The sequence below is a fragment of the Ceratotherium simum genome, chromosome 32 (genome assembly GCF_057802395.1).
Source record: "Ceratotherium simum simum isolate JZ-2026a chromosome 32, ASM5780239v1, whole genome shotgun sequence".
Lineage (NCBI taxonomy): Eukaryota > Metazoa > Chordata > Mammalia > Perissodactyla > Rhinocerotidae > Ceratotherium > Ceratotherium simum.
This window is the reverse complement of record NC_141931.1, coordinates 22,391,622-22,413,785: the sequence shown is the minus strand read 5'-3', so window position 1 is coordinate 22,413,785 and position 22,164 is coordinate 22,391,622. Positions and strand designations below refer to the sequence as shown.

General features: G+C 36.9%; 1 protein-coding gene across 4 annotated transcripts in view; it reads right to left on the bottom strand.

Moving 5' to 3' along the window:
• The window catches only part of USP6NL (USP6 N-terminal like), a 167,664-nt gene that overhangs the window by 29,849 nt on the left and 115,651 nt on the right, over positions 1 to 22,164 (bottom strand). For 3 of the 4 annotated variants that reach the window (XM_087420832.1, XM_087420833.1, XM_087420835.1), the window contains 5 exons: positions 21,961 to 22,041; positions 9,553 to 9,660; positions 4,136 to 4,245; positions 1,773 to 1,821; positions 38 to 158 (listed from right to left, as the gene is read on the bottom strand). In XM_087420832.1, coding sequence (XP_087276958.1) covers positions 38 to 158; positions 1,773 to 1,821; positions 4,136 to 4,245; positions 9,553 to 9,660; positions 21,961 to 22,041 — 469 coding nt within the window. The remainder of the gene's footprint in view (positions 1 to 37; positions 159 to 1,772; positions 1,822 to 4,135; positions 4,246 to 9,552; positions 9,661 to 21,960; positions 22,042 to 22,164) is intronic. The other variant, XM_087420834.1, reaches the window with a different exon arrangement.

Sequence of the window (22,164 nt, the reverse complement as noted above, 5' to 3'; positions counted from 1 at the left end):
GTTTTATTGTTTATGATAAACTATGGGGTTTTCTTACCATGCATGGCATGTTTGGGGCCAGAGAACAGTTTGACCAGGGCCCAGAAGGCATCTTCTTCATTCATATACATAAGGAGTAAAGCTGTGATCTGGCTCATCCCCTGACAGTATCCAACTTCCTAAAGAGTAAATGAGAAACAAAGAAACTGGAGTTTTAAGACCAAGTTATATGTACATGCACATATAAAAAACAAATAAAACAATCAGAAAATGCCTAAACACATTATTTAATGGACAATTCTACAGATAAATAATACAATCTTTACAGCATTGAGCTACATACCACAAAAGAATAAATTTGCGTTCAAGAACAAATGTAGAAGTGTGGACAAAGTCTAAACCTACACACATATTTTTAGTGTCCCCTGTTCAATAACATTATACCTTCTGTAAAGAGCGCTAACCATTTTTTTTCTTTTTTATGTATGTTTCTCAGCTCAACAATCCTGTTCTTTGCTCAGATGCTGGCAAATCTCTCTCCTCCTACAGTTCCCAATTTGCTGTCTTGTCTCCTCTAGATTTCTGGACCCTTATACACACACATTTTGGGATACCCATGCAGCCTATGCCCCTTCTCTGAGAACTGCCCACTCTCCCCACATTCCCTGCTTATAACTGGCCTTAGGGACTCAAGTTTCTGCCATATGAACCAAAGCTGATGGAGCGGAAGAGGACACCTAACCTCAAGGGAACAATTAATTGGCTGCACTGACTAATCAGATACTCTCTCTAGGAAATCTGAATCAAGTCACAGAGACTGTAATCAGATGGTGGTATGTACTTCAACAGAACGGTCACGTTGAGTCTATGGGTGCAATTTTAGCCAAGGAAAACTGATAAGTGGAAAAAGAAAGCAATCTGGAGAGAGAAACAGTGGAACAAACGGTTTACAGAGATAATCAAAGTTACCATGTGGCCCCAGAGTGGAAGAGACAGAAAGTGTAGCTATCTGTCTCACTGAAGGCTTCTCCCTTTCCAGCTCCAGTTCCCATGAGGTCCACTATATGAGATGTCCCTTTAATAAACTCCTTTTTAACTTGCCCTAGTTTGAGTGAATTTCTTGTAATTTAAAGGTTTTAATTACAATAGAAATTATACATCCCAAGGTTCAAGGTTGTCTTCCCTGCAACCTAGTCAAAAAGCATTTCTTTAACATCTGTATTAGGTTCAACACTAATTGATCTTTCCCCAAATTACCATCTCCCCTAAAGTGATAAATACCTTAGGAACAACATGTTCTATTACCAAGAAGTTTCGTTTCAGCCTACTCTTGAGGATAGCCAGTGGGTACACACGGTATCCTATTTAGATCCCACCGCGTAGATAAAATGGGATCCTGAAAGGCAACCTCCCGGGGGCAATGAAGAGTGATCAAGAGTCAAGCAAAAATTAATCTAGCCGCCAACTTCCTGCCCTTCTAGTCCTGCTCATTCCCAGTCCTTTGCTTAAAATAAAAACAAAACAAACAATACACAAAACATAACGAAAAAGAACAACCTGGAAAAAGAGAAAAGCAGTGAGATTCACTGGCATACAGCGCTGCTCTGAGACTCCACAGTTACCAGAGGGGGCTTGAAAAGATCGACAGAGCTGAAAGAGACTGCAGAGACCATCCAGCCCTGAGATAAAGACATCTGGCCCAAAAGGGTCTTGTTGGATAGGAGGGCCAAAAGAGTCTTCCAGTTCCTTAGAACACGACTCAAAGAGCTGTGCGTGAGCACGCTCCAACTTACCGTATTATAAATGGAATATGCAGCAAGAACATGAAATAAGGACTGTTGCCTAGAGAAAAGAAAATTTACATTGAATGCAATTTAGTTACTTCACATATTTCTAAAATTATAAACTTAAAAAAACAAAGAAGTTGCTTAGATAATAGATAATCCAGATAATATTATTACTGTAATGAAATGATCCGAAGCTCAAATTTAAACAATACTCTCTACAGTCTAAATTTAAGGTTAGGTAACATTCACTCTGATAGAAAGAACTTACACCAAAGAACACAACGGGCTTCACAAGCTCTTTAATTTGTTGCCCTCTTTCACTGAACTATTCTCACTAAAAAATCATCCCCATAGAAGCAGCTGACTTGACAGGACTATGGAATGGCCTTTTCAAGCCTCAGTTACAGTGCCAGCTGGGTGCAAGACCTTGCAGGGCTGAGGCAACGTCCTCCAGGAGGCTGTATATGCTCTAAATCAGGCTCCAACATATGGTGCTGTCTCTCCCACAGTCAGGGTTCAGGAGTCCAAGACACAAGGGGAGGAAATGGGAGTGGCTCCACCCACTATTATCCCTAGCTGTCCACTAGCAAAATGTTTGCTTCCCATCCCGTCAACCTTAGGCTCTGCTGGTCTAGAGGTCTTAGTTCCAAAGGGAGGAACGTTTCCACCAGGAGACACAATAATGATTCCACTGCACTGGAAGTTGAGACTGTCACTCAACCACTTTGGGCTCCTCATGCCTCTGAATCAACAGGCAAAGAAGAAGGTGACTGTACTGGCTAGAGGGATTGATCCTGATTACTAAGGGAAAACTGAGTTGCTGCTACACATGTAAGGAAGAGCACGTCTAGAACACAGGAGAATACTTAGGGTGTCTCTTAGGATAACTAAGCCTTGTGATTAAAGTCAATGGAAAACTACAACAATCTAATTCAGGCAGGACTGCTAATGGTCCAGAGCCTTCAGGAATAAAGCTTAAAGTCAGCCCACCAGGTAAACAACTATGACCAGCTGATATACTGGCTGAGGGCAATGGGAATATGGAATGGGTAGTGGAAAAGGAGTTATAAACCAGCTATGATCACAAGCCCAATTGCAGAAATGATGATTACACTTGTTACGAGAATTTCTTCCTTATTTTGGTATGAATATGTTTGTATATATATTAAAAAATATTTTGCTTTCCTCCTCTTTTCCTTTTTCATCTAACATATTAGTTATATTAGTCAGATATATTAATAACAGTTAACTTTATATCACAGTATTTAGGTTATAGAACATCAAAGCAGAAAAGTGAACATCACCCAAGAACTTTGCATCCTCTTGTGGGGAAAGGGTTAGCATATTTTCAGTCCCAGGCAGAAGAGTTGTATCATGCTAGGCAGAAGTATGACTTTACTTGGAAAGTCATAGATAAGTTGACAAGGGTGGACTGTGATGGTCAACTTTATGTGTCAACTTGGCTAGGCCACAATCCCAGATATTCAAACACTAACCTGGGTATTGCTGTAAAGAAGATATTTTGTAGATGTGATTAAAATCCATAATGAGTTGACTTTAAGTAGGGGAGATTATTCTATATAATCTTATTGAATCAGGGTAGGCCTAATTCAATAAGTTAAAAGGTCATAACAAGAGATCTGAGGCTTCCCGGAAAGAGAAATTCCTTCTGTGGACAGCAGCTCAGCTCGTGCCCAAGAGTCCCAGCCTGCCCTTCCTGATGGCCTGCCTCATGGAACTTGGACTTGCCTAGTCAGCCCCCACAATTGTGTAAGCCAATTCCTCGCAATAAATCTCTTAATATACATCTCCTACTGGTTTCTGTTTCCCTGGTTAAACCTTAATTGATACAGAGGTCAGCAAAACTGTACCTTTCATTCACAACTGTCATAGTAACTTCATTTATTCATTTCTCATTTTTTTTACTTTCCTCTATGCATGGGGTCAAGTTTATTGGAATATACTTGTCACTGACATGGTTCTCAAAAAGTAATACAATCTCTAATTTCAATCTAAGGCTTTTAATAAAAGTATCTACTATATTTTTAAGAATTCCCAGACCATAAAATGATTCTTCAGCTTTTAATAAAAGTATCTACTAAGTTTTTAAGAATTCCCAGACCATAAAATGATTCTTCACCAATTTTATAGCACCTAGGATGTCAAAGGTTAAAAATTTAAGTTAACTTAGATCCTAAGTTTCACATAACATGAACCAAATGATCTGCAAAAGCTTAAATCTTTAGGACCTGAATCAAAATTATAGTTCATACAAGACATTCTAAACACTCACATTTTAAGTTAACAAAAACTTTGATAAAGACTATTTATAAATGCTATTTACATTCATAATATTAAACTTTACTTACTTAACACCATATCTGTCTCTAAACATAATATGGTCCCTAAATGTGCGGTTGACATCAAGGTCTATTTGTCTGATATCTGGTGAACAACCCCGTGCTCTGTGTTTTAATTTCTGAAGAGGAAAAAGAGGGGAAGAAAGCACATTTTTATGGAAATCAGTTGTTGAAAAGTCTATGACAAACAGTAAAATAATTCTCATTAAAAAACTTTTTTTGGTTTAGGAAATTCCTATGGTTCAAAACCGAAAACAACATAAAAAGGCACACAATGAAAGGTTTCTTTCTCACCCATGCCCCTGTCTCTCACATCCATCCTCTCCCTCTTCCCACCACTTCTTCTCCCTCCTATCCCGTCAATACAGTTGGATTTTAATTTGGGATAGAGCACTTTTCGGAGTTTGGATTGCTAACACCATGTAAAAGCTCTTCACAGCCGAGCCATGCAGTCCACTACGAGTTTTCTTTTCTTTCTAGCACAATATTTTTGTTTTCCTTGGAGCTAATCATTGCCTTGTTTCTTGATTTGCTTCATTTTCTACATACTTATCGCTAATTCAATCCCAAACTCGCTTTAAGTTGCATACATCTCCTCTGGTGATGCTGAAATAGAGTAGGTATTCTCCCAATTTCAACTTCTTGCAGACGTCTCTCCCAGAGATTTCTGATCGGCTCCAGTCTGGCTGGTTGACCTCTGGGCCGGCTGCACAGCTGGTGTCTTGGCGTGTCCCTTCACCATCTGCTAGGCCCTCCTTTGCTTGGGTCCCCTATTCCCTGGATCTCAACTCCTCTTTCTTGATGTACCCCCTTGTGCTGGAGGAGCACATCCTCCAGCAGCTCCTTTGAAAGGGTGTATGGAAGATAAATTTTTTGACGTTTTGAACATCTGACAATTCTACCTTCTTATTTAACTTTTTGGTTATTTTAGAATTCTAAGTTGGAAAATATTTTTGCTCAAAAGGCACTGCCTTCAATGTCTTCTAGCTTCCAGTGTTGCCATTCTAATTCTGGTTTCTTTACATGAAATCTGCTTTTTCACTCTAGAAGCTTATAGGAGTTTCTCTCTTCACGTTCTGAAACTTCACATTTCTGTGCTTGGTTGGATCTATTTTTATCCACAAGATTGGGCACTTAATGAATCTTCTCAATCTTAAATACTCATATTCATAGCTCTTAGTTCTGAGAAATTTTCTTCAGTAATTCCTTTGTTGATTTCCTCATCCGCCCCTCCCATGTTCTTGTTTTTTCTTTCAGGAACTCTTATTATTACAGCGTGGGATCTCCTGGGCTGTCATTTAATTTTCTTCCTTTTTCTCTGTTATTTTCCATCTCTTTGACTTTATCATCTACTTTCTAGGAAATTCCTTCAGTTGTTATTTTCAAACCCTCCTCTAGAATCTTTCATTTCTAGTACCATTTTTTATATTTATAAGCTCTTTGTTGTTATCAAACATTCCTTTTCAGAGCATTCTATACTTGTTTTATGGATGCAGTATTTTGATCCCTCTGAAGATGTTAGAGTTTTTTTAAGTTTTTTTCTTCCTCTATAGCCTGTCTCTTACAAGCTGCTTTTCCTATTTGTTCTTGTGTATTTTTCACGTTAGCTCCTTTCCTCAAATGAATAGCGATACTTCATGGTCTGCTTATATTTAAAGCAGAACGCTAGCAAGCTGATGGAAAGCTGTGTGCAGTCGTGGGGCTTCACAACTGCATCTTCACTGCAGAGGGACCCGCTGCGCAGCTTCACTGGGGTTCCCCTGAAGTCAGAATCACTGGGTTTATTTTCTTAGGCTGGTCAGATTCCCTAAGCAGGCTCTCCTGATCTGTCAGGAAGACAAGCACCCGGCTGCCAATGCTCTGGGAGCTGAGTGGAGGAAAAGGCTGGAGTGCCCCAAATTCAGGATATCCAGTTCCTCCACACTGTCACTAGAGCAGCCCTGCCTGTGGCAATGTCTGTGTTCTCCCCAGTTCAGAGGCCCCCCATTTCATCCTCTCCAAACAGTAAATCTCCAGTCTTGTGCCAGGGTTGCAGTGGGACTTAGGGGCTCTAACTGCTTCTGCAACAGACTCTGAACCACTTCTACTGCTTTTAGCTTCACCTCCACTTCCAGAAGTACCTGGCGTTGGCAATGACCAAGACTTCTGGAGATTTTGAAAGATAAATCAGGTTGCTTCTCTAGTTTCCCACTGCCAGCTTGGATTGTTTTCTCAGGTTCACTAAGTTTACTAAATGTTTGTCTGAATTCTGGTTTCCAAAAATTGGCAGCTGTTATCTCTTCTCCCATTTTCTTATGCCTTGTGGGTTTGCCTTTTAAAAAAACTCTGTTGTCAATTTAGTGGCATTTCAAGGGGAAGGGAGCTAAGAGTATGTTTAATCTCCCAAGTTTAACCAGATAGGAGATTACATGCCTAAGCATAATTAAGCATCTATATACATATGTCATATTGACTCGTTTACCAAGTACTGGTAATATGTATCAATCCAAAAAATATATATAAAAACCTAACTGTTAATTCCTGACTTAAGCTAAAAGTGAAAGAAGTAGGCTATCTGAAACATGTGTGTGTATGTTAAGTGTTTTGTGAGTATGTGTCTATTTGTGTTTTGAGGTGGGAGCTCAGAGAAGGACAGCTTCTGTAGCTTTTCAAAACATGAAGAATAACCACAGTACACTTCAGAGTGCTGGAGACCAAGGAAAACATCTATACTATTGTATTAGAATCAGATGACCACTAAAATACTATTAGATGCTATCTCTGATAAAAGTTAGTCCAGAAGACATTACCAAAATTTAGCTTTAAAAATAATAATCTGTATGTATTTGTTCTTTAAATATTTTTATATTTAATATATCACTAGATGCAAGAGAGTCAAATAACAATGAGATACAATTAAAAGAACAGGAGACAGTAGCAGATAAGAGCAGCAGGTCAGGAGCCAGGACACTTTCACTCATCTTAGAAAAATCTTAGTAGATTAAGAAAAGGTAGTTTTATTCCTACGGAATTTCCAACTTGAAGAGAACAATTTATACCATCTTTGGAGAGGGAGAGTAGGAAAGAGTGACTGTGAAAGGAAGACAGTTTAATGATGCTTGGGAAACTCACAGTAAAAATAATGTTTATGATAGCGTTGAAAATTAGAAGCTTGAAAGTATTGATGGGCAAGTCATTTCTTTTGTTGTTGTTATTGTATGATTGGTTTTTACTAAATGGTTCTCTCATATTAACCAGTACCTGGATAATTTTATTCCATGTAGAAAAAGTCTAAAATCTAACTGAAACCACAGTTCCACTATTAGCACGTGTACTGGGTTGAATAGCGTCCCCTCAAAATTCATGTCTACCCAGAACCTATGAATGCTGACCTGATCTGGAAATAGGGTCTTTGTAGATGTAATGAAGTTAAGATGCGATCATATGGGACTAGGGTGGACCCTAAGTCCAATGACTGGTGTCCCTACAAGGTGAGACACAGACACACACAGGGAAGCAGGCCATGTGAAGGAGGGAGAGACTGGAGTGATGCAGCTTCAAGCCAAGGAAGGCCAGGGACTGCTGGCAACCACTAGAAGCTCGGAAGAGGCAAGGAAGGATTCTTCCCTGGAGCCTTGAGAGAGAGCATGGTCCTGCTGACGCCTTGATTTCAGACTGCTAACCTCCAGAACTGTGAGAGAATAAATTTCTCTTGTTTTGAGCCACTCAGTGTGTGGTACTTTGTTATGGCGGCCTGAGGAAACAAATACAGCATGCTGAAGAAAAGTAATTTTCTTTTTTCATTAATTAAAGGAATAGTTATTGAGCACCCACCATATGCCAGGCGCACCATACTAGGTGCTGGGGTTAGATCTTATACATGTTCTCTCAGACAGCATTTTCAACACTGGCTCTAAAACTATGACACTAAAAGCAAATATCTAATCAACAATCTAAAATAATTTAAAACTGTAAAATCCTGAGACATAAACTCATAGTATGTGTAGGGTCCAAACAGCTAATTTTAAAAATCTTTTTTCGTGTGTGAGGAAGATCAGCCCTGAGCTAATATCCGATGCCAATCCTCCTCTTTTTTTGTGCTGAGGAAGACTGGCCCTGAGCTAACATCTGTGCTCATCTTCCTCTACTTTATATGGGACGCCGCCACAGCATGGCTTGACAAGCGGTGTGTCAATGCGTGCCTGGGATCTGAACCTGCGAACCCTGGGCCGCCAAAGCAGAGCACACACACTTAACCCCTGCGCCACCTGGCTGGTCCCTTAAAAATCTTTTAGTCATACAAAATAAGTAACTCTTTGAATTAACCAGTATTTATTACCTTTCATCTTGATGAAATTTTATATTTTATAAACTTATATGTATATATATAAGAATATTCCAAAGCCCCTTTTATAATTGGTATTGGGTTTAAATTATAAATAATTTTTCTTTTATCCATTTTATTCTACTTTATTCTATTTATATACATTTTCTGGGGAACATATTTCAAAATGATTTTTAGATACTAAGTTTCTTATTTCTTTCAAAAGTTAATATAAAATTTAGGTTTAGAAAGGGTATAGTTGAGATGACAAGGAGGTAAATTTAACACATTAGCTAATTTTAGCAAAGCATTACTGATCACTGAGTCAAAAGTTTAACTTTGTTTTAATAAATAATAAAACCTAGAGATACCCTAATAATCTTGGAGGAAAATTCTTTTTCACACTTAGAAGGAACAGTCAATCATATAGAGGCAGCTGCTAGATAAACTGAATTCTGCTGTTATTTTCCCATAAATTCTAAAAGTGACACTGTAAATCTCTTTATTAATACTACATTGCAAACGAGCTGCTACAATCAGCTGTTAGTCAATTTTCCTTACAAATATGTCCCAACATTGATTGATCATTTCAAGTATTTAAAAAGCAACTGATACTGACTGATTGATAAAGAAAATAACATTTTTACTTAGGTATTTGTTTAAAATTTAGGAAGTAGGTTGCCATAAACAAAACAATCAAGAAAAAAATAACAGGAGCCAGCCCTGATGGCCTAGTAGTTAAAGGTCAGCATGCTCTGCTTCGGTGGCCTGGGTTTGGTTCCTGGGCGTGGAACCACACCACTTGTCTGTCAGTTGCCATGCTGTGGCAATGGCTCACAGAGAAGAACTAGAAAGACTCACAACTAAAATATACAACTATGTACTGGGGCTTTGGGGAGGGAAAAAAAAAAGAGAGGAAGATTGGCAACAGACATTAGCTCAGAGCAAATTTTTCCCAGCAAACAAAAAAGAAAAAGAAAAACATAACAGGCCTATAAAACCCAATGTCATATAATTTTAATATAACTTCAAATGATATGCATATCTTACATCATCTTGAAAGCTAAAAGACATGGATTTTACTTTCCAATTTCAAAATAACAGGTTGGCTTTAGACACTCACACTGTAAAGGTCTCTGGTTTCTTCTTTCATTTTAGGGATCTCCAGAAGTAGAGCCCAGACTTCCCCTCTGAGCTGGAGAGGGATTCCTTTGTAAATTCTCCTGTGAAACTTATCAAAAAAAACATAAATTGAAGGTTATAAACTGACAAAAGCTTAGACTAGTCCCTTAAATCAAACTAATTAATATTTCTTAGTCTTTTATTTTCAAAGCATCCATGATAACTGATACATTTTAACATGGCACATTTGGATCCTATCATCTCATACTTCTCAGATCCTAACAGGAAGATATATACCCAGAAAGGTGGAATAAATAAATAAGAAAATGTTGAGAATTCCTAGTACATTCGTATTTTCATTCCATTACAAAGGTGCTCCTTAAGTAACATGAAAGCATAATCACTGCTCTTTTTCAAGTCGTGAACATCTGATTTACACTTTCCCTGTTGATACAATTAACTCTTTACACACTTTCTTCCTATTTCTCCATACAACTAAAAGGCTCCAAATAGCAAAAAGCTTGCCTTGTGCCAAAAGTGTCTTCATGGAGTGTAGGGAATGCTGTAACCCTTAACCTCTTTCCCAACACCTTCTCTCTGGGGTTCTCTAGAACATATCAAGCTCCTTCTCTTCTATCTCATAACTCAGTTAACGCCACCCACAATCTTTAGTTCTCTCTCTCTCTCACACACACACACCCACACACTCACTCACTCTCCCTCTTTCCAATTCCTGATAGTTTCTTCAGGAAAACTTTTATTCTTTTCTTACACTGATCCTATCTGATCAGATAAAAATAGTGATAAATCTCCATCAAGAAGGAGCGCCATCACTTTTGAATGAAATGAGGCATAAATCATCAGTATTATCAATTCTTTGGGTCCTTGAAAGTACACTGCTATCGCTTTAAGAATCTTAAGACTCAATATGCTTCTTCTTCTTGTAATTATATTGTTTTCCTCAATGCTAATTATTCAAAATAACAGACAAACCTATTATACTGGTTACAAAGTTGTGCGTAATAAAACTTTGAAACTTAAAAGTAGATGTCCATATCAGACAAAATAGACTTTAAAACAAAAACTGTAAAAAGAGACAAAGAAGGGCATTACATAATGATCAAGGGAACAATCCAACAAGAGGATATAACACTTGTAAATATCTACACACCCAATGTAGGTGCACCTAAATATATAAAGCAATTATTAACAGACATAAAAACAGAAATAGACAGTAACACAATAATAGTAGGGGACTTTAACACTCCACCTACACCAACGGATAGATCATCCAAACAGAAGACCAATAAGGAAACATTGGCCTTAAACGACACACTAGAACAGATGGACCTAGTAGATATATACAGAGCATTCCATCCAAAAACCGAAGAATACACGTTCTTTTCAAATGCACATGGAACATTCTCCAGGACTGATCACATATTAGGCCACAAAACAAGTCTCCATAAATTTAAGAAGATTGAAATAATACCAAGCATCTTTTCTGACCACAACGGTATGAAACTAGAAATCAGCTATAGGAAGAAAATCAGAAAAGCCACAAATACGTGGAGATTAAACAAAATGCTACTGAACAACGACTGGGTTAACAAAGAAATCAAAGAAGAAATCAAAAAATACCTGGAGACAAATGAAAATGAAAATACGACATGCCAGAATTTATGGGATACAGCAAAAGCGGTTCTAAGAGGGAAGTTTATAGCAATACAGGCCTATCTCAACAAACAAGAAAAATCTCAAATAAACAATCTAACAATGCACCTAAAGGAACTGGAAAAAGAGGAACAAACAAAGCCCAAAATCAGTAGAAGAAGGGAAATAATAAAAATCAGAGCAGAAATAAATGAAATAGAGACCAAAAAAACAATAGAAAAAATTAATAAAACCAAGAGCTGGTTCTTTGAAAAGATCAACAAAACAGACAAACCTTTAGCTAGACTCACCAAGAAAAAAGAGAGAAGGCACAAATAAGTAAAATCAGAAATGAAAGAGGAGAGGTTACAACAGACACCTCAGAAATACAAAAGATTATAAGAGAATACTATGAAAAGCTATATGCCAACCAATGCGACAATCTGGAAGAAATGGATAAATTCTTAGAATCATACAACCTTCCAAAACTGGATCAAGAAGAAGTAGAGAATTTGAATAGACCAATCACCAGTAAGGAGATCGAAACAGTAATCACAAACCTCCCCAAAAATAAAAGTCCAGGACCAGACGGCTTCCCTGGTGAATTCTACCAAACATTCAAAGAAGACTTAATACCTATCCTTCTCAAACTCTTCCAAAAATTGAGGAGGGGGAAGCTCCTAACTCATTCTACGAAGCTGACATTACCCTGATACCAAAACCAGACAAGGACAACACAAAAAAAGAAAATAACAAGCCCATATCACTGATCAACATCGATGCGAAAAACCTCAACAAAAGACTAGCAAAACGCATACAACAATACGTTAAAAGATTATACACCATGATCAAGTGGGATTTATTCCAGGGATGCAGGGATGGTTTAACATTCGCAAATCAATCAACATAATACACCACATTAATAAAATGAAGAACAAAAATCACATGATCATCTCAATAGATGCAGAGAAAGCATTTGACAAGATCCAGCATCCATTTATGATAAAAACTCTGAATAAAATGGGTATAGAAGGAAAGTACCTCAACATAATAAAGACCATATATGAGAAACCCACAGCTAATATCATCCTCAATGGTGAAAAACTGAAAGCTATCCCTCTAAGAACAGGAACCAGACAAGGATGCCCACTGTCACCACTCCTATTTAACATAGTATTGGAAGTCCTAGCCAGAGCAATCAGGCAAGAGAAAGAAAGAAAAGGGATCCAAATTGGAAAGGAAGAAGTGAAACTGTCACTATTTGCAGATGACATGATTTTATATATAGAAAACCCTAAAGAATCCACCAGAAAACTTTTAGAAGTAATAAACGAATATGGTAAAGTTGCAGGATACAAAATCAACATACAAAAATCAGTTGCATTTCTGTACACTAACAACGAAGTAGCAGAAAGAGAAATTAAGAATACAATCCCATTTACAATTGCAACAAAAAGAATAAAATACCTAGGAATAAACTTAACCAAAGAGGTGAAAGATCTGTACACTGAAAACTATAAAACACTTCTGAAAGAAATTGAAGAAGACACAAAGAAATGGAAAGATATTCCGTGCTCTTGGATTGGAAGAATTAACATAGTTAAGATGTCCATACTTCCTAAAGCCATCTATAGATTCAATGCAATCCCTATCAAAGTTCCAACAACATTTTTCACAGAAATAACAAAGAATCCTAAAATTTATATGGAACAACAAAAGACCCCGAATAGCTAAAGGAATCCTGAGAAGAAAGAACAAAGCTGGAGGTATCACACTCCCTGATTTCAAAATATACTACAAAGCTATAGTAACCAAAACAGCATGGTACTGGCACAAAAACAGACACACAGATCAATGGAATAGAATCGAAAGCCCAGAAATAAACCCACACATCTATGGACAGCTAATCTTTGACAAAGGAGCCAAGAACATACAATGGGGAAAAGAAAGTCTCTTCAACAAATGGTGTTGGGAAAACTGGATAGCCATATGCAAAAAAATGAAAGTAGATCCTTACCTTACACCATACACAAAAATTAACTCCAAATGGATTAAAGACTTGAATGTAAGACCTGAAACTATGAAAGTTCTAGAAGAAAACATAGGCAGTACGCTCTTCGACATCGGTCTTAGCAACATCTTTTCAAACACCACATCTGACCGGGCAAGAGAAACAATAGAAAAAATAAACAAATGGGACTACATCAAACTAAAAAGCTTCTGCACAGCAAAGGAAACCATCAACAAAACGAAAAGACAACCTAACAATTGGGAGAAGATATTTGCAAACCATACATCTGATAAGGGCTTAATCTCCAAAATATATAAAGAACTCATGCATCTCAACAACAAAAACTACCAACCCAATTAAAAATGGGCAAAAGACCTGAACAGACATTTCTCCAAAGAAGATATACAGATGGCCAACAGACACATGAAAAGATGTTCAAAATCACTAACTATCAGGGAAATGCAAATCAAAACTACAATGAGATATCACCTCACGCCCGTCAGAATGGCTATAATTAACAAGACAGGAAACAACATGTGTTGGAGAGGATGTGGAGAGAAGGGAACTCTCATACACTGCTGGTGGGAGTGCAAACTGGTGCAGCCGCTATGGAAAACAGTATGGAGATTCCTCAAAAAATCAAGGATAGAACTACCATATGATCCAGCTATTCCACTGTTGGGTATTTATCCAAAGAACTTGAAAACACCAATTTGCAAAGGTACATGCACCCCTGTGTTCATTGCAGCGTTATTCACAATAGCCAAGACTTGGAAGCAACCTAAGTGCCCATCAAGCTTACGAATGGATAAAGAAGCTGTGGTATATATACACAATGGAATACTACTCAGCCATAAGAAACGATTTAAATCCAGCCATTTGTGACAACATGGATGGACATTGAGGGTATAATGCAAAGTGAAATAAGTCAGAGGGAGAAGGTCAAATACCGTATGATTTCCTTCATTAAGTAGTAGATAATAACAACAATAAACAAACACATAGGGACAGAGATTGGATTGGTGGTTACCAGAGGGGAAGGGGGGAGGGAGGAGGGTGAAAGGGATAATTCGGTACATGTGTGTGGTGATGGGTTGTAATTAGTATTTTGGTGGTGAACATGACGTAGTCCATGCAGAAATAGAAGTACAATGATGTACACCTGAAATTTTTACAATGTTATAAACCAATGTTACTGCAATAAACAAAAAATTAAAAAATAAATAAATAAATAAATAAAAATAAATAAAAAATAAAAGTAGATGTCCAAAGAAGGAAATGATTAAACAAATTATGGCAGAAACCTTAAGGAGGTAAGACTAGGTACATAATTACTTTTATAATCAGAATAATATATTTTAAATAGTATGGCTAAGAAAATAAGATGCAAGTTCTAACAAGTGAAATGCTGACGAGCTACGTACGAACTACTCAACTTTTACTATTATACTATTTTTTGCTCCCCGGAGCCCCAGTACATAGTTGTATGTGCTAGTTGTAAGTCGGTCTAGTTCTTCTGTGTGAGCCGCTGCCACAGCACGGCAGCCACCGCCACAGACAGGTGGTATGGGTCTGTCCCCAGGAAGCAAACCTGGGCCGCCGAAGCGGTGAGCACCGAACTTTAACCACTAGGTCATCAGGGCTGGCTCTACTTAGATTTTTTAAAACTAAAGTTTTAGTAACTAAGTCATGATGTAGCTTTAAGAAACTCTGATTATGTGGTTTAAAATGAGTGACACTGTAGAACAACTTTTATTGTGAAACAGTGAATATTGTGAAGTTGATTCAATTAGATAATTACAAAATTTCAGTTCTGTTCTTTAGGTATAAACATAATATGCCTCAAGTCTGACATTTTAGCAGACAGTGACTAGAATCATCACAGTTTTAACTCATGCCGTAGCTGTAACTGGAAGAATATATACAGAAAGGTTTTGTGTAAATTAGACCCTGCTACTTTCAACATTTCCCATGTACTAAACATTTACCACCATTAATTGCAAACTGAGTATGGTAAAAAGAAAAAAAAAAGTGAATTTAAGATTTATTTTCCTAAAGAAAGTTTGTCATCTATATTCATTTCAAAATTATAATAAACAGCACTTTTTGGAGGAATATCATCCACTAAAAGCAACTTCAAATTATCTCCTAAATTTCTAGAATGAATATGCTTTACTGTAAGCATCTGATATGAACATCAGAAAGTGTGGAAATTATTGCAAATGTGAAAAGTGAAATTTCAATAGTCAAGTAGAATATGATGGCAAGTAAACAGATGAACTTCGATGGATTTCAATCTCCATTAGACTAGTGTTTTTCAATGAGTAAAATAAGAGCTCTGACATGCATTTCTTAAAGTATATTACTTGAAAAGGCTTTAGACATTATTTTATTTCTTTCATTCAATTCTGTATTCAACAATTATATATTAATTACTGCCCATTATTCACCCTAAAGTTAAATATAAAATTAAAAACTCAGTCGAATTATTATGATTAAATTAAGAAGAAATAATAGAGAAATTTCAGGTAGAACTAAGAAGTCAATGGTCCCAGTGCTACTCCAGGGCTACAATGAAAAGTGAGGCACATATGGAAAAGGGTGACAAAGCAACACTATACACTGTCACTATCATCAACAGCAACAATTACAACCAACTTTTACTGAGCATTCACTATGTGCAGGAAGCTACTTTAAGCTATTTACAGATATTTATCTTATTTAATAAAATTAACAACTAACTCTATGGGACATTGCTACTTCAATTTTACAGCTGTTGAAAGTAAATCACATAGAGGTAAAATAACTTGCCCAAAGACACACACAAGATGTGACCAGTTAGTAAAAGATACTGATTTTACATTTTATAAAAAACAAAGACCAACTTTGGTCCATTGTTCTGCTCAATTGGACTTACTGAAATACATGGAGCAGAAAATATTAAGGAAATCCAAGAGCAGAAAGCACTAAAATAATGATAATAAAATTATACTTAAAACTTAAAAGGAATATAAAAAGGGATGTATCTGGAATTCAAGCTGTAGGAAGTAACAAAATGAAGCATGTACACAAAGTTATACATAGTAGAAAAAGAACTAAGTTATGAGACCATAAAATTCGAATTTTAAATCATGCTTATTGTTTTTCAAACACTTATACTGTTATGTGACAGACTGACATTATGGTACCATAACTTGCCTCGCAAATTTTCAACTATCGTGGAAATTTTGTAAAGCAAAGTATGAATTATACCAAAGCATAACAATTATAACAAAATTTGCTTCTTCTCCAGACTAGTAGTCCAGTTTACGTTTGTTGAGAATCTCTCAATTGACAAAGTAGTACCCCATCTTTTCTACAACCATCTGTAACATAGGCAGAACAAGTGCTATTCCACTTTAAATGGAAGGAAACCAAGGCACAGAGAAGTGGCTTGCCTAGGTCAAAGAATTCCATCTTCTTACCTCTACTTCAGAGTATTTCTACCAAATCACACTGCCCCTAAGAGATCACAGCTTTATTAAACTAGAATTTATCAGCAGAAGGTGATAGCTCTTCAATCCAGGTCATAAATGAACATCGTTCATTCATTCAGAAAAGAAACTTTGTAATAACTGCCTGCTTTGTGGCCCACTTACTAAGTACAATGGCTACGAACATGAAAAAGTTCCCTGGAGCTCATGGTGTAGTGGGCAAGATAAACATGCAAGCAGATAATTATAACAGAAACAGATAACCCTTTATAATAAAGTCACATATACTAATTGCTATCAGAGCTAAGCATCACACCCTGATGAGAAGTTGTGATAGAGATAGACCCCCCAGAGATGGGCCAGGGGGTGAAAGGAGAATGGTAGGCACTCCACTGTCTAGATCTGCAGGAGTGGTATCAGAGGGTGGTTGGCCTTTATGTAGTAGGACACATGAGATTCTAAGAGGAAACCAGAAAAAGTTTAGGGATAAAGGTGTTGGGGGTGAGGGCAGTGAATCTGCTGTGGTGGTCACTTCTTATTGGTCCAACAGAGCAGCTCTCATCCTGAGACTGTGCTAAAGATGCTATAATGGAGGAAGAGAATAATGAATTCTACATGAGAGAGTTTGGACAGAATTCCTTTAGAGAAGATGACAGTAAACTCAATACCAAAGGATACATAGGAATTTGCCAGGAAGGGGAAACGAGGATGGAGATGAAGGTGAGGATAAAGATGAATCAAATAGTAACAACAATGTTAATAACAGCAGTTACACTAACCTTTTCTGATTATTTATTAGGAGCCGGTATACGTGTTTCTAGATCAATTTATTCCTTGTAATATTATTACATTCCTAAAGAGGTAGGTACTATTCTTATCATCCCCATTTTACAGATGAGAAAATTAAGATGTAGAAAGGTAAACTAACTTAGCTCAAAGTAATACAACTAATAAACTGTGGAAGAAAAATCGAAATTCAGTCATCTGACTTCAGAGACAATAATCTTAACAACCATGATACAGAATGTCTATAGCTGGATTTTAACAATATTTTAATATTCCCATTTGAACATTAGTTATCTTTAAAATTCTGTTAGAAATTTATTTTATGGATATGATATATAAAATCCTGAAGAAAAAATAAACAAGGTTGCCTGAAATCTACCTTTTGCTTCCAGTATCTTTGTTCACTTGCCAGTAGAATCAAGCAGTCTATTTCTGGCACACAGATACATTTAAAAATCCATCAAGTAAAAAACAATTCCATCAACTGACCTAACATTTTCTATACTTCTTTCTAACCTTAGTGATTTCAAAATAGTGATAAATGTTCCAGTCTACGTCATCACGGCTGCCAGTTAGTAAACTTTTCAGCCCAGCAAGTTTGGCTCAATTCTGTGGAACTTTCAAAACTGCAAGTGTACACCACGAAACAAAAGTTCACTCTCGGAGCTGCTTATGCTCTTGATTGCCTCTGCCTTTCCTTTAATCACCCCTGCTCCACTGGCTCCTTCATCTCTGACTCCAAATAGGCACGAGTCTCCTGAGTCTGCATCTGAAAAAGTTTTAAGCCATCCATAAGGCCCTACTTCCTCTCTGCATTCTAACTGCATTCTATTTCCTTCTGACCTTTTATTGATGAACACCAAAAGGGAAATCCAGCCTAAAAGATGGTACAATAAATGAGCCCTGGAGTTGGGATGCGGGATCTCTTGCTTGTCACTAACAAGCCATATAGCCTTGAGAAATTTATTGCTAAACGTTGTGCCTCCATTTTCCCATCAGTAAAATAAAATGTTGGCTAATATGAGTCCATTAGTCATTTGACTAACAAAGGTCCATTCAGTTATTTGACTGACAAAAAAATATGTGTATCTATAGTAAGCACTCTGCTGTGATGTAGCTTAGACACAATCACATTGTGACTAGTTAAATCATACTAGTCTCCACTTAGCAGAGATAACTTCATTGCTTCACTTAATAGACTATATTTTAAAACGACAATACTACTGTACATAGGGGACAGTGAGAACTGTGAGGGACAGTGAGAACTGTGAGAACACACAGACAACAACAAACAACCTTAACGCAAACTTTTTTTCATTAAAGCTTGTATCCTAAAAATCCAAATATTCTCTATCAGAGCTATATTTTTATTTCAAGACATTTTTAGAAATTTCTTTGTATTACTACTATATAAGGAATATAGGGAGGGAAAACTTACACTTCCTCTTGGAAGACAAGAAAAAATACATGCTACTTTTTCACTTCAATGCAATTTAAAACTAGGTATGAATTGAAAGCAGCAATTCTTTTAGAAGGTGCATTCTGTTTCACACTGAATTGGACCATATATATCATCAAATAATTCTAGCATTATAGTTGAGGGAAAGTGCTTTAAAATTATACATCAAAGAAGTAGTTTCGTTAAAATCTCTCTTAATGAGAACTACATTAGCCAGAGTTGCTGTCAGAATAATAGCTTAGCAGAATTGCCCATTTTTATAGAGGCTTACACACTTTCATAGATATATGTATACTAGAGAAGAACATAAAGCCATAGAATTCTACAAATATTTTATTAGACTTAATGTGAGAATAAAGCATAGGTGCAATGCATCGACATTTATCCTATAATTACCACTTGAGCAATCTTTCCACAAAGACATAAGGTAAAGTAGTTGTGAACTTAGGTCAGTCTGAGAGACAGCAAAATATTAAACAAGAGCACAGGTATTGTAACTAACATTCTACTTTGAACCGATTCCTCTTAAAAACATCTTGAGTTCCAACCTAATGCTAAAACACACAAATAAAAATCAGCAACACAAAAATGAGATAAAGACTTTATCTCATAAATAAATAAAATAAATAAATAAATAATATAAAATAAAATAAGGCTTTAAATAAGGATATTTAGGATGCTCAAAAAGAAAAGCGATGCTAGTCCTGGGAGATTTCCCATGACAAAAAGATTTCCATGATTGAGTAAGTGCCATGCAATTTTAGATCCCTCTTAAAAATTTCCACCACATATTATAATATTAAAGACTCTGAGGAGTCTTGTAGTAAATAAAACTAGCTTCACTTTGTTTAGCTCTAATTTTCCCAACTCTATTCAACCAGAGAGCCCTTTTCTCATGTAATAATAAGCCACACTTACTGACTGCCTACTAAGTGTCAGGCACTATTCTACGTGCTTTACCTGAATTAACTTATTTAATCCTCAAAACAACTCTCTGAGGCAGGTATTATTATTATTATCCCCATTTTACAGCCAAACTAAGGCAGAAAAAGGTTAAATACCTTCCCCTGGGTCACACAGCTAGTAAAATAGCAGAGCTGGAGTTTGAACCCAGGATAGTCTGCCTCCAGCACCTGTTACTTAACCACTAGGCAATACTGCTTCCATGTAATACCCATTAGAACCCAAGGAACTGATGCTCCCTGGAATTCCTGTTGGCAAACGTTGACATACAACAATTTACATCTATGCAAAAAGGAAAACAAATTACATAGAAAAAAAGTGTGAGGAAATAAACAAAAATCCTACAGTTAATTCAGTTGTGCTTTGCTGTAGGACTATGGAACGTTTCTTTTTTTCCTTTAAACTTTGTTTATTGTCCAACCTTCCTTCAAAAAACTAACAGCGGTAGTTAACATTTACTGAATGCTTACTATACGCAAGGTGCAATGCTAAGTGCTTTACATGCACTAAATCATTAAATCTTCATCCCTTTGAAATGGGTATTATCATGTCCATTTTACAGATGAGGAACTGCCTAGACGTCAGCAGTTCTCAAAGCATGGTCCATGAGGTCAAAATTATTTTCATAACAACACTAAAATGTTACTGCCTTTTCACCCTGTTGACTTTGGCACTGACGGCAGAAAAGCAATGGCGGTCAAACTACTGGCACCTCGGCAGAAACCAGACAGGAGGAGGACCGCGCCAGTCGTCACTGTGTTCCTCACTCACAGTTGAAAGAGTCGGCTTCACTTGAGAATACCCTTGAGGAAGCAGTAGAAATGATGAATTTCATTAAATCTCAACTCTTGAATACACATCTTACTAACACTCTGAGTGATGAGATGGGAAGTGCACACAGAGAAGTTTTGCTGTATATGCAGTACAGTGTTGGCCTCAAGAAAAAGCACTTATGGAACTGTTTGAATTATGATCTGAACCAACTGCTTTTGTCGTGGAACACCATTATTACTTGAAAGAACAACTGAATAATCGACCAGGATTGTTCAGATTTAGGTATTTGACAGACATTTTCGAAAACAAAATGAAGTTAGCCTGTCACTTTAAGGAAAATAACTGACAGTATTTGTTGACACTGGTAACATTTGATCTTTCAAGCAAAAATTAGAATTTTGGAAAACTTCCACCACTATGAGCTTCACAGTAACCAATACCAAAGATGAGATTGATGGTGATATTAATAGGTATGTGTATTTTTTTTTAATTAGTTTAAAACTTAGCACAAACTCAATGCAGGGTAAAAAGATTTAAGGGGAGGTTTTCCAGAAGCTTTTGGAAAAGAAGACTGGTCCTGCTCCAGGGAAAGCCTTCAGAGGCCAGCCCTCTCTTTCTGAGCATTGCGACATGTGGATAGGAAGCCTGGAAGTACTGCAATGATTTTGATCCCAAAGGGAAGCAAACCTCAACGTGAGGCTGACACTGCAAAAGGCAGAGAAGAGAGACGGAAAGCAACTAAGGCACAGACAACGTAACTGAGCAGCTAAATCAAATCACTCCTGAGGGGCCGGCCCAGTGGTGTAGTGGGTAAGTTCGTGCACTCTGCTTTGGTGACCCAGGGTTCACAGCTTCGGATTCCGGGCGTGAACCTACACACCGCTCACCAAGCCATGCTGTGGCAGTATCCCACACAAAAAATAGAGGAAGATTGGTACAGATGTTAGCTCAGGGACAATCTTCCTCAAGCAAAAAGAGGAAGATTGGCAACGGATGTTAGCTCAGGGCCAATCCTCCTCACCAAAAAAAAAGGAAAAAGAAAAAAATCACTCCTGAAACCCATCCTACCTCTGGACTACCCAATAGAGCCTCTTAATTATTGAAACCAATTTGAATTGAGTATTCTGTTGCAACATAAAGACTCCTAATTTGAGGCATTCCACTAAATTAAACTCAAATTAAAAAAAGAATACGAGTGTAATACTATTATAATTAAAGAGAAACTTTTAGTGGAAAAATTCACATTGAACTTGTATAGTTTCATCAGGAAGTAACATTATTCTTAATTACCTTTTCAGTGTTCTTGTATTTTTCCCATCCTTTCAGCATTTTCAACCATTTAGTAGTCCTTTCAATTTCCAGGTGCTTTTGCTAAAATAAAATTGAAATTCATTATTACTGTTTGAGGCTTCTTTACTTACAAATTACAAAAAATGTCAAAGAAAATGCTGCTAAAAAAAGACTATTAAAAAAGTTATGCTATATTAGATAGCA